Consider the following 14,681-nt stretch of genomic DNA (forward strand, 5'->3'; position numbering starts at 1 on the left):
GAGAAACCGGGGAATTATAGACCGGTTAGCCTAACGTCGGTGGTGGGGAAACTGCTGGAGTCAGTTATCAAAGATGTGATAACAGCACATTTGGAAAGCGGTGAAATCATCGGACAAAGTCAGCATGGATTTGTGAAAGGAAAATCATGTCTGACGAATCTCATTGAATTTTTTGAGGATGTAACTAGTAGAGTGGATAGGGGAGAGCCAGTGGATGTGGTATATTTGGATTTTCAGAAGGCTTTTGACAAGGTCCCACACAGGAGATTAGTGTGCAAACTTAAAGCACATGGTATTGGGGGTAAGGTATTGATGTGGTTAGAGAATTGGTTAGCAGACAGGAAGCAAAGAGTGGGAATAAACGGACCTTTTCAGAATGGCAGGCGGTGACTAGTGGGGTACCGTAAGGCTCAGTGCTGGGACCCCAGTTGTTTACAATATATATTAATGACTTGGATGAGGGAATTAAATGCAGCATCTCCAAGTTTGCGGATGATACGAAGCTGGGTGGCAGTGTTAGCTGTGAGGAGGATGCTAAGAGGATGCAGAGTGACTTCGATAGGTTGGGTGAGTGGACAAGTTCATGGCAGATGCAATTTAATGTGGATAAATGTGAAGTTATCCACTTTGGTGGCAAAAATAGGAAAACAGATTATTATCTGAATGGTGGCCGATTAGGAAAAGGGGAGATGCAACGAGACCTGGGTGTCATTATACACCAGTCATTGAAAGTGGGCATACAGGTACAGCAGGCGGTGAAAAAGGCGAATGGTATGCTGGCATTTATAGCAAGAGGATTCGAGTACAGGAGCAGGGAGGTACTACTGCAGTTGTACAAGGCCTTGGTGAGACCACATCTGGAGTATTGTGTGCAGTTTTGGTCCCCTAATCTGAGGAAAGACATCCTTGCCATAGAGGGAGTACAAAGAAGGTTCACCAGATTGATTCCTGGGATGGCAGGACTTTCATATGAAGGAAGACTGGATGGACTGGGCTTGTACTTGTTGGAATTTAGAAGATTGAGGGGGGATCTGATTGAAACGTATAAAATCCTAAAGGGATTGGACAGGCTAGATGCAGGAAGATTGTTCCCGATGTTGGGGAAGTCCAGAACAAGGGGTCACAGTTTGAGGATAGAGGGGAAGCCTTTTAGGACCGAGATTAGGAAAAACTTCTTCACTCAGAGAGTGGTGAATCTGTGGAATTCTCTGCCACAGGAAGCAGTTGAGGCCAGTACATTGGCTATATTTAAGAGGGAGTTAGATATGGCCCTTGTGGCTACGGGGGTCAGGGGGTATGGAGGGAAGGCTGGGGCGGGGTTCTGAGTTGGATGATCAGCCATGATCATAATAAATGGCAGTGCAGGCTCGAAGGGCCGAATGGCCTACTCCTGCACCTATATTCTATGTTTCTATGTTTCTATGTTTTCTCTGTGGGTGGGCTTTACAGTTGACCTCTCTCTCTTTTTCATTGTCCATCAGTTCAGTTTAGTGTCCTGCAGCGCCATGGCAGAGTGTTCCAAAAAAAGGAAATATAAAACGTACTTCACCCCAGACTACACTAAAGTGTACGCCTGCCTAATAGGGGTCAAAATAATGACAGTGTTGCTCGCTGCACTGTTTGTAACAGTGACTTTTCTATTGCCCATGGTGGGTTAAATGACTGTTAAAGACATGTTGAGGTGAGTTTAACAAGTGTCATTCGTTCATTAGCATAGCTACCGTTATTTAAACTAGCTGGCTAGCTGCTAAGGAGCTACGCTATTGATGTCCTATGTGATGAGGCCAAACTCCCTGTAGACTTGCTTAAAGTTGTAATAGAATAAAAAAACGACTCCATGATTGTCATGGCCCGGTCCGTGCAGTCCGCATTCCGGTTCACGGTCTAGTCCATGTTTCTTACTCCAGGTTTTCTGGTTTTCCCCAGTTTCTGTTGAAGCAGCTGATTCTCATTTGTGCTGGCTTCATAAATAGCTTCAGGATTCAGCCTCTGGCTGCTGGATTGTTCCTGTCCATAAACCCCATCTGAGTCCCTTCCCTTCCTTCCCTTCCTTCCCTTCCCTTCCTTTCCTTTCCTTCTGTTGCCTTGCCTGAAGCCTTGCCTTAAGCCTTGCCTTGTCTGAAGACTTGCCTTGCCTTGCCTCGTCAGAAGCCTTGCCTGGTTTCGCCTCCTCTGAAACCTTGCCTCGCTTTGCCTCACCTCGTCTGAAGCTTGCCTCGCCTCATCTTGCCTTGTCTGAAGCCTTGCCTCGCCTTGCCTTGTCTGAAGCCTTACCTCGCCTGTAACCCTTGCCTGCAAAGCTGTCAAATTCAATCGCTGGAGCAAGATAAGGAACTGTCTATTGTTGTTTTGAACTGTCTCTGTGTTCATGCCTTCACTAGGTAGGTCTGGCCTTTTGCCGCTACCTTGTGTTGGGAACCGTCTGTATCCACGCCTTTGCTAGGCAGGTCCGGCCGTCTGCCGCTACCTTGTGTTTGGAACCGTCTCGTCGTATTCTCCATACGGGACCACCCTTCTCCTGTATTTGACTGCTACTACTCTGTGATCACCAGAGGGCACGCTTACAGACAGATCCTAGATCTGATACAACAGCGTGTGTGCATGTTGCATGTGCTGTTGACACTACACACGAGTGATTCATCTGTCATCCAATCACAGGCCCCCTGATGCACATCAGTTGTGTGCTATATTTTGCCAATTCCTGCCCAACCAAAAAGTTTCAGTAACGTCTGGTGTTGCTCAGTCGGTTTGGCATGTGCCAATATGGATAAACCTCCAAAAAAGAAAAGACTGTGCAGCTGTATAACAAGCAATGGGAAGTAAAAAAGACGCGGGTTAAGCCTGTCAGCAGTGTCTCGACGTCGACAAAGGCCTTCCGTACTTTATGCCGTCGGGAATTCTCAATTGGCCATGGAGGTAAGAATGACCTAACTCAGAATGCTTCCACAGAAGTGCACAAGAAGGCCACACTAGCTAAAGGTGCAAGCAATATTGGTGCATTTTTCATGAAATCTATCGCGGAAAATGACAAGATTGCGGCAAGTGAAACCTCGTATGTGTACCACACAGTTAAACACGGACTCTGCTACAACAGCACCTACTGTCTTGCTAAGCTCAACGGTGCTTTGTTTAAGGACTCAAATGTTGTGAGGAAGATGCACTTGGGAAGAACGAAAGCTGAGATGATTACAATGAATGTTTTAGGACCAAAGTCTGTGTGGGATATTATGGATGATCTGTCCCCTACCGAAGAAGGTGAGCCCACGGGGCCCACGTATTTCTCAGTTGCTACCGATGCCTCAAACAAGGGAGATAGAAAAATGTTTCCAGTGTGCGTGAGATATTTCCCTGTGTCTGATGGAGTGCAGTGCAAGTTACTTGACTTCTATGAAGACAGTGATGAAACTGCAAATGGCATACATCAAGCTCTGATGAGCTGTCTGGAAAAGTATGAACTGGATATTAGACACGTCACAGCCTATGCAGCAGATAATGCCAATGTAAACTTTGGAAAACACCAGTTTACCAGTTATTGAGCAGTGCCAACAATTGCATTCTGAAAGCTAATTGCCCAGCTCACACAGCTCATAACGCCTGCAAGCACGCCTGTGAGCAGCTGTCAGTGGATATTGAGACATTTGTTCTAAAGGTCTACAGCCACTTCTCAATATCTGCTTCCTGAAGAGAGGAACTGCGTTCATTTTTTGCCTTTGTTGACATTGAGTGGCGTGAAATTCTGCGTTGTTTGCACACGATGGCTCTCTCTTCATCCAGCTGTCGAACGTCTCCTGCAAAGCTGGCCAGCTTTTACGTCATACTTCAGGTCCCTTGAGACCTGTCCTGTGGCACTGAAGAGGATTTTTGAGGATGAAGAAAAAACTGGAGCTACTGAAATTTATCTGTGCTTTTTCCACAACGTAGGGTGTATTTTTGACTAGCTCATAAAAAAGCTAGAGGAAACAAAACTCTGCATCACAGATGTTTACGAGGAAGTCCGAAAGTTCGAAATGAAGATGCTTCAGCGGAAACAGGACAGCTTTTTTGGATACCAGACCAAGCAGCTGACAGGCAGGTAAGTGCCAGCACAAAGGTCCAAGCAGCAACAGGACTTTGTGAAGTTCTATGACTCTGTCATTTTATACATTGACAAGTGGTTTGATTTCTCGCCAGAAAATGTCATGATGAAACTGATCGGCCTCTATGAGAAATTCTCCTTCACTGACCTGGAGCAGGTGGTGGCTGCCCTCAAAATGACAGAGACAGTCAATATGGACCAACTCTGTGAAGAGTTTTGTGCTAGCTGGGAGGAAATACAGAAAGCTAGACAAAATACCACAAAATCCACCAGTGAGAAGTGGGTGGCAGTTTTCCAAAACATAAGGAAAGTCAACTTGATCAACATGTTCAGGATTGTCTCACTTGTCCTCAGTGTGCCAGGCTCAAATGCCAGATCCTCATAGAGAGGATCGTCTCTCTGATGACCATTAGATGGTCAGACTCAAGAAACAGATGCAGCACAGAGCTGATCAAAAATGAACTTCAAATATCTGTGAACTGTGACTTGTCATGTAAGGACTTCTCTCTGGCTGTGCAAAAGGACAAAGAATTGTTGAATCAGTCAAGAGCAGAGAGAAATATCCATGGAAAAAGCAGACTTGGTGAGTTCCACCCCCCCCCCCCACCTTTTCCTCTTTTGCAGTGATTATATGTCGACTCTATAGGCTCATACAGATAGGGTTATTTGGTGTTATTTCATGTCTGGCAGTCAGATTATGCTCTGTATTATGCTTTGTTATAATTTGGTGTTACATTTCATATATAACACTGAAGATATGTATACATGGTTCATATATTGGATTTGTTTACCTATTCAGGGTTGTTTTTTCTCTTTCTCTCCCTCCTTTGAAAAAGCTCCCTGATACCATCTGCCCCTCAGTCACTCCATCCCGGGCCTGATCATACCCACACTGCCGCGGTATGCCACCTTTTGTCCCTTATTTGGGAGTGAGAAAGTTGGCAACCCTAGGTGCTACCTCCTTGAAATGAATTTTTGCAGGGTGGGATGTCTGCATGCCCTCAGTACTCGGCAGAATAACGCAGCAACAAAGCAACAACAGCAAGATCAAGCCCCGTTTCTCCCTCCAACCCATACAGCACCTGAACCCCAGGACAGGCCTTCGCCTTCAGCTCCAGCTTCTAGCAGATGCAGACTCGGGCCTGTGGACACCAGGCTTTGACCTCCCCAGCAGACTTAGAGATTCACAGGCATGGCTCTGGCTAACAGGCCTTCACTTCTGGAGTTCTGATTTGTCTTCAAATCTCAATCCTCAGCATCAGTTCCAGGACACCAGGCCTCAATGTCTGGAATCACCGATGGTGGGAATCCGAACACTAGGCCTCAAACTCCAATCTCACTGTTTCGTGGACCCAGGAAGTCATTGGAACTCGTTTCTTCTGCCACATGGAACTCAGGAACCTGTCACCAACTCAGTGACTGGGGTGGGGGGAGGTAGAGGCCCATGTTCACTCTCTGCTGGTCCACATCCGACTCCGACATCCAACATTCAACCACGTCGTGTCACTGGTCTTCAAATGCGGACCAGAGACTCGGACTCCGACCTGACCTCTAATTCCCCCACATCTCTCCATCAGATCCCTTGCCACCATTTTAAAGAACAGTGAGAAAGATCCCTTCAGTGTCTTGGAGCAAACTGTTAAACTCCACAAAATACTCAGTGTCACTCAGATTATCAGTTCATTTATTTTACATTGCTGCTTGTGGGAGCTTGCCATGCACAATTTCACTTCTAACATTACAAAGCTAATTATACTCCAAAAGTACTTCAATCACTGTGAAGCGATTTGGTCAGTGTGACGGATGCTATGGAAATGCAGGAGCTCTGTAGGATTTGGATACTAACTAGGGTTGCCAACTTTCTCACTCCCAAATACGGGACACTTATCTTTACCCCGAGAAAGACTGCCGTGACCATGAAGCCTTGCGCGGGCACCTGTGTGCGCATGCGTGATGTGCGCATACATGTACCTGCCGATTTTTTTTCTACAAATCGGTTTTGGCTTAATCTTCCCGATTCTGATACACTGTACATACATTATTTCTACTTTATATAGGCTGTGTATTTATCATATTATTCCTACTTTTAGAATATGAGAGTGTTATTTTAAGTTTTATGTGTTATTGGTACGATTTGGTAGGTTATTTTTTAGGTCTGGGAACGCTCAAAAATGTTTCCCATGTAAATTAATGGTAATTGCTTCTTCGCTTTACACCATTTTGGCACGAAAGGCTTCATAGGAATGCTTTACCTTAGTGGGGGAAATACGGGACAAACCAATTTAGCTCAATATACGGGATGTCCCGGCCAATACAGGACAGTTGGCAACCCTAATACTCACTGTTGGTACCACTCCATAGTGTACGGGTCTTTCTTTTGTTACATTTAAAATGGCAACTTTGTTATGTTAATCTGGGGAATGCGGCTTTGTTGTGCTTTAACGTTGAAGAGAGTTTGTGCTAGCAGTTTGATTTACTTTAAATTGAGATAGCAGCGTTCTATTAGCCAACAGGTGGTTATGTATTGTTTTGTTTTCGGATACCATGCTGTATGATATGACTGTGGACAGGGTTTTGGCGGGGGGTCGGAGGAGAGATGGGGAGTCGGAGGAGAGATGGGGAGTCGGAGGAGAGATGGGGAGTTGGAGGAGAGATGGGGAGTCGGAGGAGAGACGGGGAGGACGGTGGAGAGACGGGGAGTCGGACAAGAGACGAGGAGGACGGGGTTTTGGCGGGGAGTCGGAGGGGAGACGGGGAGTCGGAGGGGAGACGGGGAGTCGGAGGGGAGACTGGGAGGACGGAGGAGAGACGGGGAGGACAGCGGACGTGCGGAAAGGCTCCGGTCGATCACTCCGGGTGGTCCCGAGCTGTGAGTCGACAGGATCCAGATGGTCGTCAGGAATCGATTGAGCTCCAACGGTAGCGCGCGAAGAACTTGGACTTTGATAAGTGTTGGCGCCTTTTTTTTTCATTACTTTCCTCTCTGTATCAAATGTATATTAATGTCATAGAATTAGTAATATCTATAAAGTGTATTTGTTAAAATTTACTGGGTGTGCTGGCTGATGATTGATGTTGTGATTGATTCGGGCGGCAACCGACCCTGTGGGGGGTGTTGAGGCGGGTGCTGGGCTGGATTTCCCCTAGACATACACGAGCCAATATAACGGAACGTTACAATAGCTTCTAATGACTTTGTGTCTGTGCTTCCCTCCAAGTTGTACGTTACAGACACAGACCTGGCCTTGGACCATTCAGACTCATTCGCCAATTTAGACAGAACAATTTCCTTCTCTGTGAATTACTACTTTTATTGGAGTTGTGGAGATCCCACTGCATGGAAGAACCTTCAGTATTCTTGAAATGCAAAGCTATTATTTAATCCATTATTATTATAAACTGCACCTAGTGTTAAAGTGGGAAAATACTGGTTACTCATTACTTTAAAGGGTAGCTTGAACAGTCTTGGAGAGAGAAACAGTTAATATTTCAGACTGATCTGCTTTCTGCAGAAACTTATGATAACAAAATCTCCAACAGGAAATTTTAACTTTGAGAGCTGTAACATTTACAAGCCGTCACTAAGTGTGTAAAGAGGCCATTCAGCCCCTCAGATCTGTTCTGCCATTCATTGAGATCTTTTCCCATTTTTGACCTATGCACCCCACTCCTTTGTTTCTTAAAAATCTATCACTGGATTTTAAATTAAACATTGATATAGCATCAATTACCACTTGCACGGCACAAAATCTGAATGTATGTTACTCCATTTGCAGAAGCTCATTCCTGGCCCTACACAAATAGAGTAAGTTGTATTTCCAGTTTCAAGATCTCATCACTTGTATCATCACATTAATAAAAATAATAATTCAGAGAAAAGACATTTTGTCTCATTTGGGGAATGAGACTGAATGGAGTCGGTGTTTGTAAACATAATGTGAATGGAACCACAAACACCAACTGATGAAGAATTTTGAGGTGGTGTCAACAGTTTGAGAGTCCTGCATTCCTATAGCACCTTTCACAATGCCCTTAAAACAATCCAATGTGCTTCACAGCATAAGCTACTGAAACTGATCTCTGAAGATCCTGGAAGCAATAATAATAGAGCTATACAGAATACACTTGTTGGAATCTGAAGCAAAAAATAAACCCCTCCTTCTCACTTCTATATACTATATCCCTCTATACTCTGTCCCGGTGCAGGATCTGAACATGAAGTACTGACTATCCCTTTGCCTCCGCAGATCCTGTTCCACATACTGAGTCCTTCCAGTAGTTGCACTCTTGGCTTGGAAATGAATGACTCTCCATTTACAAAAATCATTGCACTTAATATCTTGAAGGCTTCAATTAAGTCATCCATTAGTTTGTAACAGTCGAAGAATATATGCACAGATTATGTCATCTTCCGGAGCCGTGGTCTCAATCATCTTTATGAATTAAGTCACAAAATATTTAATATCTTTGTTTTTTCCTTATTCTTTGATATAATTTCTCCTGAGACAATAAGAATCCCAAATCGGGTTTTACTAATTTCTTTCCTTGTCTGTTTTTATATTATTTGTCTGCCTACTCTTGTATTCCCTTTCCTTATCAGTGCATTTGCCTTCCTTTGGTGCATTCTGATGCTTTCCCAATCCTTAAGACCACCACCTCTTTTTGGCCAGTATTATAGTCTTTTAGAATCATGGAAAAAGTTGGTTAATTGATTTGTTATTATGAAATGTATGAAGGTACAGTGAAAAACTTTGTTTTACATTCCATCCATGTCGATAAGATCATATGAAACTGGTGCAAGGGAAAATAATAGCTGAATACAGAGTAAAGTTGTCGAGAAAGTGCAGAGTATGCAAACAAGAAGGGCTAAAGTGGTAGATTGTCAGGTTATATTATCATTGACTAGTCTGGGTATGCATAGCTGCATTATGTGTGGCTGGAACCAGCACTGGGAAAACGGTCAAATGTACAGTCAGTCGGGAACAAGGAAAATGATCGCACACATGCAGAAGCTAGAATTCAGGAGTAGGGACATTTGGCATAGTGGTGATTACCACTGGATCAGTAATCCAGAAACTCAGTTATACGCTGCGGACATGAGTTCAAATCCCACCATGACAAATGGTGAATTTGAATTCCATAATCTGATGACCAGTAAAAACTCACCTGGTTCACTCATGTCCTCCTTTGACTCTGCAAAGTCCTTCTTACTAACATCTGGGGACTTGAGCCAAAGTTGGGAGAGCTGTCTCACAGACCAGTCAAGCAACACCCTGATGTATTTGTAGTGAGAGAATCAGACCTTACAGTTAACATTCCAGACTCCACCATCACCATTCCTGGGAACATACTGTCTCACTGGCAGGACAGACCTGGCAGAGCTGGTGGCACACAATGGTATAGAGCAGAAGGGAGTTGCCCTGGCAACCCTCAACCTCGACTCTGGACCCCATGAAGTCTCATGGCACCAGGTTAAATACGGGCAAGGAAACTTCCTGCTGGTTACCACGTCCCGTCCTTCCTCGGCTGATGAATCAGTACTTCTCCACGTTGAGCAACACTTGGAGGAGGCATTGAGGGCGGCAAGGACACAGAATGTACTCTGGGTGGGGATTTCAATGTCCATCACCAAGGGTGGCTCAGTAGTACCACCACAGACCGAGCTGGTCGGGTTCTACTGGACAGAGCTACTAGACTGGAACTACAGCAGGTGGTGAGGAAACCAACAAGAGGGAAAAACGCACTTGACCTCATTCTCACCAACCTGCCTGCCGTGGAAGCATCTGTCCATGACAGCATTGGTAGAAGTGACCACTGCACCGTATGTGTGGAGACTAAATCCCATCTCCACATTGAAGAAACCCTCCACTGTGTTGTGTGGCACCACCACCGTGCTAAATGGGAGAGACTTTGAACAGATCTAGCAGCCCAAGACTGGACATCGATGACACACTGTGGGCCATCAGCAGCAGCAGAATTGTACTCAACTACAATCTGTAACCTCATGGCCCAGCATATCCCTCACTCTAACATTACCAGCAGGCCAGGGGATCAACCCTGGTTCAACGGAGAGTGCAGGAGGGCATGTCGAGAACAACACCGGGCATACCTCAATATGAGGCATCACCCTGGTGAAGCCACTCGCATTGCCAAAGTAACAGACAGAGCCAAGTGATCCCACAACCAACGGATCAGATCTAAGCTCCGTCGTCCTGCCACATCCAGCCGTGAATGGTGGTGGACAGTCAAACAACTCACTGGAGGAGGAGTCTCCACAACTATCCCCATCCTCGATGATAGAGGAGCCCAGCACCCCTGTGAACAAGGTAAGGCTGAGGCATTTGCAACAATCTTCTGTCGGAAGTGTCGAGTAGATGATCCAGAAGTCCTCAACATCCCAGATGTCAGTAGCAGACAATCTGATTCACTCCACGTGATATCAAAAACGGCTGAAAGCACTGGACACTATGAAGGCGATGGTCCCAGACAGAATCCCGGCAATAGTCCTGAAGACTTGTGCTCCAGAACTTGCTGTGCCACTGGCCGAGCTGCTCCAGTACAGTTAGAACACCGGCATCTACCCGGCAATGTGGAAAATTGCCCAGGTGTGTCCTGTACACAAGAAATGGGACAAGTCCCACCTAGACAGTTACTGTCCTGTCAGCCGACTCTCAACCATCAGCAAAGCAATGGACGGGTCAGCAACAGTGCTATCATGCAGCACCTACTCAGCAATAACCTGATTACGGATGCTCAGATTGGGTTACGTCAAGGCCACTCAGCTCCTGACCTCATCAACTCCTTAGTCCAAACATGGACCAAAGAGCTAAATACCAGAGGAGAGGTGACAGTGATAGTCATCGACATCAAGGCAGCATTTGACTGAGTATGACGTCAAGGTGCCCTAACTAAAATGGAGTCAATGGGAATTAGGGGGAAACCCTCTCCTGACACAAAGGAAGATGGTTGTGGTGGTTGGAGGTCAATCATCTCATCTTCAGGACATCACTGCAGGAGATCCTCAGGGAAGTGTCCTCGGACCAACCATCTTCAGCTGCTTCATCAATGACCTTCCTTCTTCATAAGGTCAGAAGTGGGGATGTTTGCAGATGACTGCATGATGTTCTGCACCATTCGTGACTGCTCAGATAGTGAGACAGTTCATACCCAAATGCAGCAGGACCTGGACAATATCCAGGCTTGGGTTGACAAGTGGCAAGTAACATTCGAGCCACACAAGTGCCAGGCAATGACCATCTCCAACAAGAGAGGCTGTAACCAATGTCCCTTGATATTCAGTGGCATCACCATCACTGAATCCCCTGCTATCAACATCCTGGAGGTTACCATTGACAGGAAACACTGTGGCTACCAGGCCAGGTCAAAGGTTAGGAATCCTGCAGCGTGTAACTCACCTCTTGACTCCCCAAAGCCTGTCCACCATCTACAAGGCTCAGGTCAGGAGTGTAATGGAATACTCACCACTCGCCAGGATGAATGCAGCTCCATCAACACTCAAGAAGCTTGACACCATCCAGTACAAGACAGCCCACTTGATTGTTCCCCCTTCCACAAGCATCCAATCCCTCCACCATTGACGAACAGTTGCATCAGTGTGTACTATCTACAAGATGCACTGCAACAACACACCAAAGTTCCTAAGGCAGCACCTTCCAGACCCACAACCACTACCATCTAGAAGGACGAGAACAGCAGATACCTGGCAACACCACCACTTGGAAATCCCCCTCCAAGTCACTCACATCCTGACTTAGAAACATCTCACATTTCCTCCATTGTTGCTGGGTCAAGATCATGGAATTTTCTCCCTAACAACACTGTACGTGAACCTACACCTCACGCACTGCAGCAGTTCAAGAAAGCAACTCATCGCCACCTTCTCAAGGGCAACTAGGGATGGGCAATAAGTGCTGACTCAGCTGGCGATGGTCACATCCAGTAAATGAACAGGAGATGGGAATAGGGATGGGTATGCTACTGGGCTTGGGAGCTGGAGACTGAAGTGTGAGTGTAGTTGTGGCTGAGGAGATGAAAAACAAGGAGGGTAAGAGTGAGCGAAGTCTCCTTTGCCTGAGCATGGACTTGTGTACACGTGCTGGGCATACTTGCTCTCTTACATACACCATTGGCATATACCAGTGCAGTGTATTAACACCCAACAGGGAGGGCCTAGTCTCTGTTTGTCTAAATTCTCCTCACTCCTACAGCAAGACTTTGCTTTCTGAAGCCCAGCTGATAGTAGGTGTCCAATACTTGTTAAAGGAACTGATGCACAGCCAACTTCACTTAAACTGCCATGTCAGTTCCTCCACTTCTACTGCCTCTCTTCTCAGGACGAGGCTTTCCATACCAGGGCATCTGAGATGTTTTCTCTCTGCCAGTGTGTCCTTTCCACAATTATCAATAATGCCCTCATGCACAACTCCTCTATTTCCTGCATGTCTTCCCTCAACTACAAATCCTCCCCCACCTCCATCATAACAGGGACAGAGTTCTCTTTGTCCTCTCCTACCATCCCAGAAGCCTCCACATCCAACATATCACTCTCCACAGTTTTCTCCATCTCCAGCAGGATTCCACCATCAGGCACATCCTTTCCTCCCCCTACTTTTGGCAGGGGTCACTCTCTCTATGACTCCCTTGTCCACTTGTCTTTCCCCATAATCTCCCTCCTCACACTTCTCCCTGTAACTGTAGTAAGTGCTACAATTGCCCATGCACCTCCTTCTTCATCAACGTTCAGGGCCATGAACAGTCCTTCCAGCTGGGGCAACCTTTGACTCTGTGGTGTCATTTACTTCATCCAGTACTCCTGGCACAGCTTCCTCTACCTCAGTGAACTCTGACACAGACTGGGTGACTGCTTTATCGAGCACCTTCGCTCACTGTTGCATTTGCCAGGTCCTGGTAGTCAGTCATTTCAGTTCCACTTCCCATCCCACACTGTCACGTCTGTGCACATCTCCTCCGCTGCCACATTGAGACCAGACGCAGACTGTAGGAGTAACACCTTATATTCTGTCTCCAACCTGAGGACATGAACATCAATTTCTCTAATTCTGGTAAACTCTCCTTTCTGTTTTCCTAGTGTACAGAGTTTCTTCTTTGTTATGTTAATTTAAAATGGCTTCTTTGTTATGTTAACCTTTTAAACTGCTGCGTATGTGAAAAAGACTAAGGAGCTGGTGGTAGACCTGAGGAGAGCTAAGGTACCGGTGACCCCTGTTTCCATCCAGGGGGTCAGTGTGGACATGGTGGAGGATTACAAATACCTGGGGATACGAATTGACAATAAACTGGACTGGTCAAAGAACACTGAGGCTGTCTACAAGAAGGGTCAGAGTCGTCTCTATTTCCTGAGGAGACTGAGGTCCTTTAACATCTGCCGGACGACGCTGAGGATGTTCTACGAGTCTGTGGTGGCCAGTGCGATCATATTTGTTGTTGTGTGCTGGGGCAGCAGGCTGAGGGTAGCTGACACCAACAGAATCAACAAACTCATTCGTAAGGCCAGTGATGTTGTGGGCATGGAACTAGACTCTCTGACGGTGGTGTCTGAAAAGAGGATGCTGTCCAAGTTGCATGCCATCTTGGACAATGTCCCCCATCCACTACATAATGGACTGGTTGGGCACAGGAGTACATTCAGCCAGAGACTCATTCCACCGAGATGCAGCAGAGAGCGTCATAGGAAGTCATTCCTGCCTGTGGCCATCAAACTTTACAACTCCTCCCTTGGAGTGTCAGACACCCTGAGCCAATAGGCTGGTCCTGGACTTGTTTCCTGGCATAATTTACATATTACTATTTAATTATTTATGGTTTATTACTATTTAATTATTTATGGTACAACTGTAACGAAAACCAATTTCCCCTGGGATCAATAAAGTATGACTATGACTATGTGGATTAAAATGGTTTCTATGTTATGTTAAATGCTGAGAAAGTCTCCAGCTAGAAATTTGCTTGGGTTAATACAGATAGCAGAGGTACTATCAGCCAATGGGTGTCCATGTTATTCTTTCTTGGGGTGATAATGCTGTCTCATATGACTGGGAATGGGGGCTTTTGGCGGGGAGTCGGAGGAGAGACCGTGAGGACGATCATATGACTGGGAACCAGGGGTTTTTGGCGGGGAGTCGGAGAGAGACCGTGAGGACGACGGTCGTGCGGGGAAAGCTCAGGTTGATCACTCTGGGTGATCCCGAGCCGCGAGTCGACAGGGTCAGAGGGGTCCCGTAGAAATTCCTGAGCTCCAACGTGTGCAGGAAGAACTTCAACTTTGATAAGTCTGGCGCCTTTTCCATTCCTTTTTTCTGTATTGAACTCATATTAATTTCATAGACTTAGTAATATCTGTAAAGTGTAATTGGTAAAATGTACTGTGTGTGCTGGCTGATGATTGATGTTTGAAGCTGATTTCGGTGGCACTGGTACAACAACCGACACAACTGGGAGCGTCTAGGCGGGCGCCGGGTGGGGTTTCCTCTACGAGCCAATATAGCTGAGCGTTACACTTGTTTCACACCCCCCCAGCCTTTGTGTTCCCTCATTCTAGTGGCTCTCTCACCTCTTCTCTTTCCCT

At 46.1% G+C, this 14,681-nt stretch overlaps 1 protein-coding gene across 7 annotated transcripts in view; it reads right to left on the reverse strand.

Moving 5' to 3' along the window:
• The window catches only part of LOC140212666 (atypical chemokine receptor 4-like), a 41,215-nt gene that overhangs the window by 16,190 nt on the left and 10,344 nt on the right, over positions 1 to 14,681 (reverse strand). The window contains exon 1 of one of the 7 annotated variants that reach the window (XM_072283772.1): positions 11,558 to 11,604. The exons of the other annotated variants lie outside the window; for them this stretch is intronic. Coding sequence (XP_072139873.1) covers positions 11,558 to 11,584 — 27 coding nt within the window. The 5' untranslated portion in view covers positions 11,585 to 11,604. Of the gene's footprint in view, positions 1 to 11,557; positions 11,605 to 14,681 lie in introns of those variants that run through there. 7 annotated transcript variants of the gene reach the window in all.

This window comes from Mobula birostris, chromosome 19 (genome assembly GCF_030028105.1).
Source record: "Mobula birostris isolate sMobBir1 chromosome 19, sMobBir1.hap1, whole genome shotgun sequence".
Taxonomy (NCBI): domain Eukaryota; kingdom Metazoa; phylum Chordata; class Chondrichthyes; order Myliobatiformes; family Myliobatidae; genus Mobula; species Mobula birostris.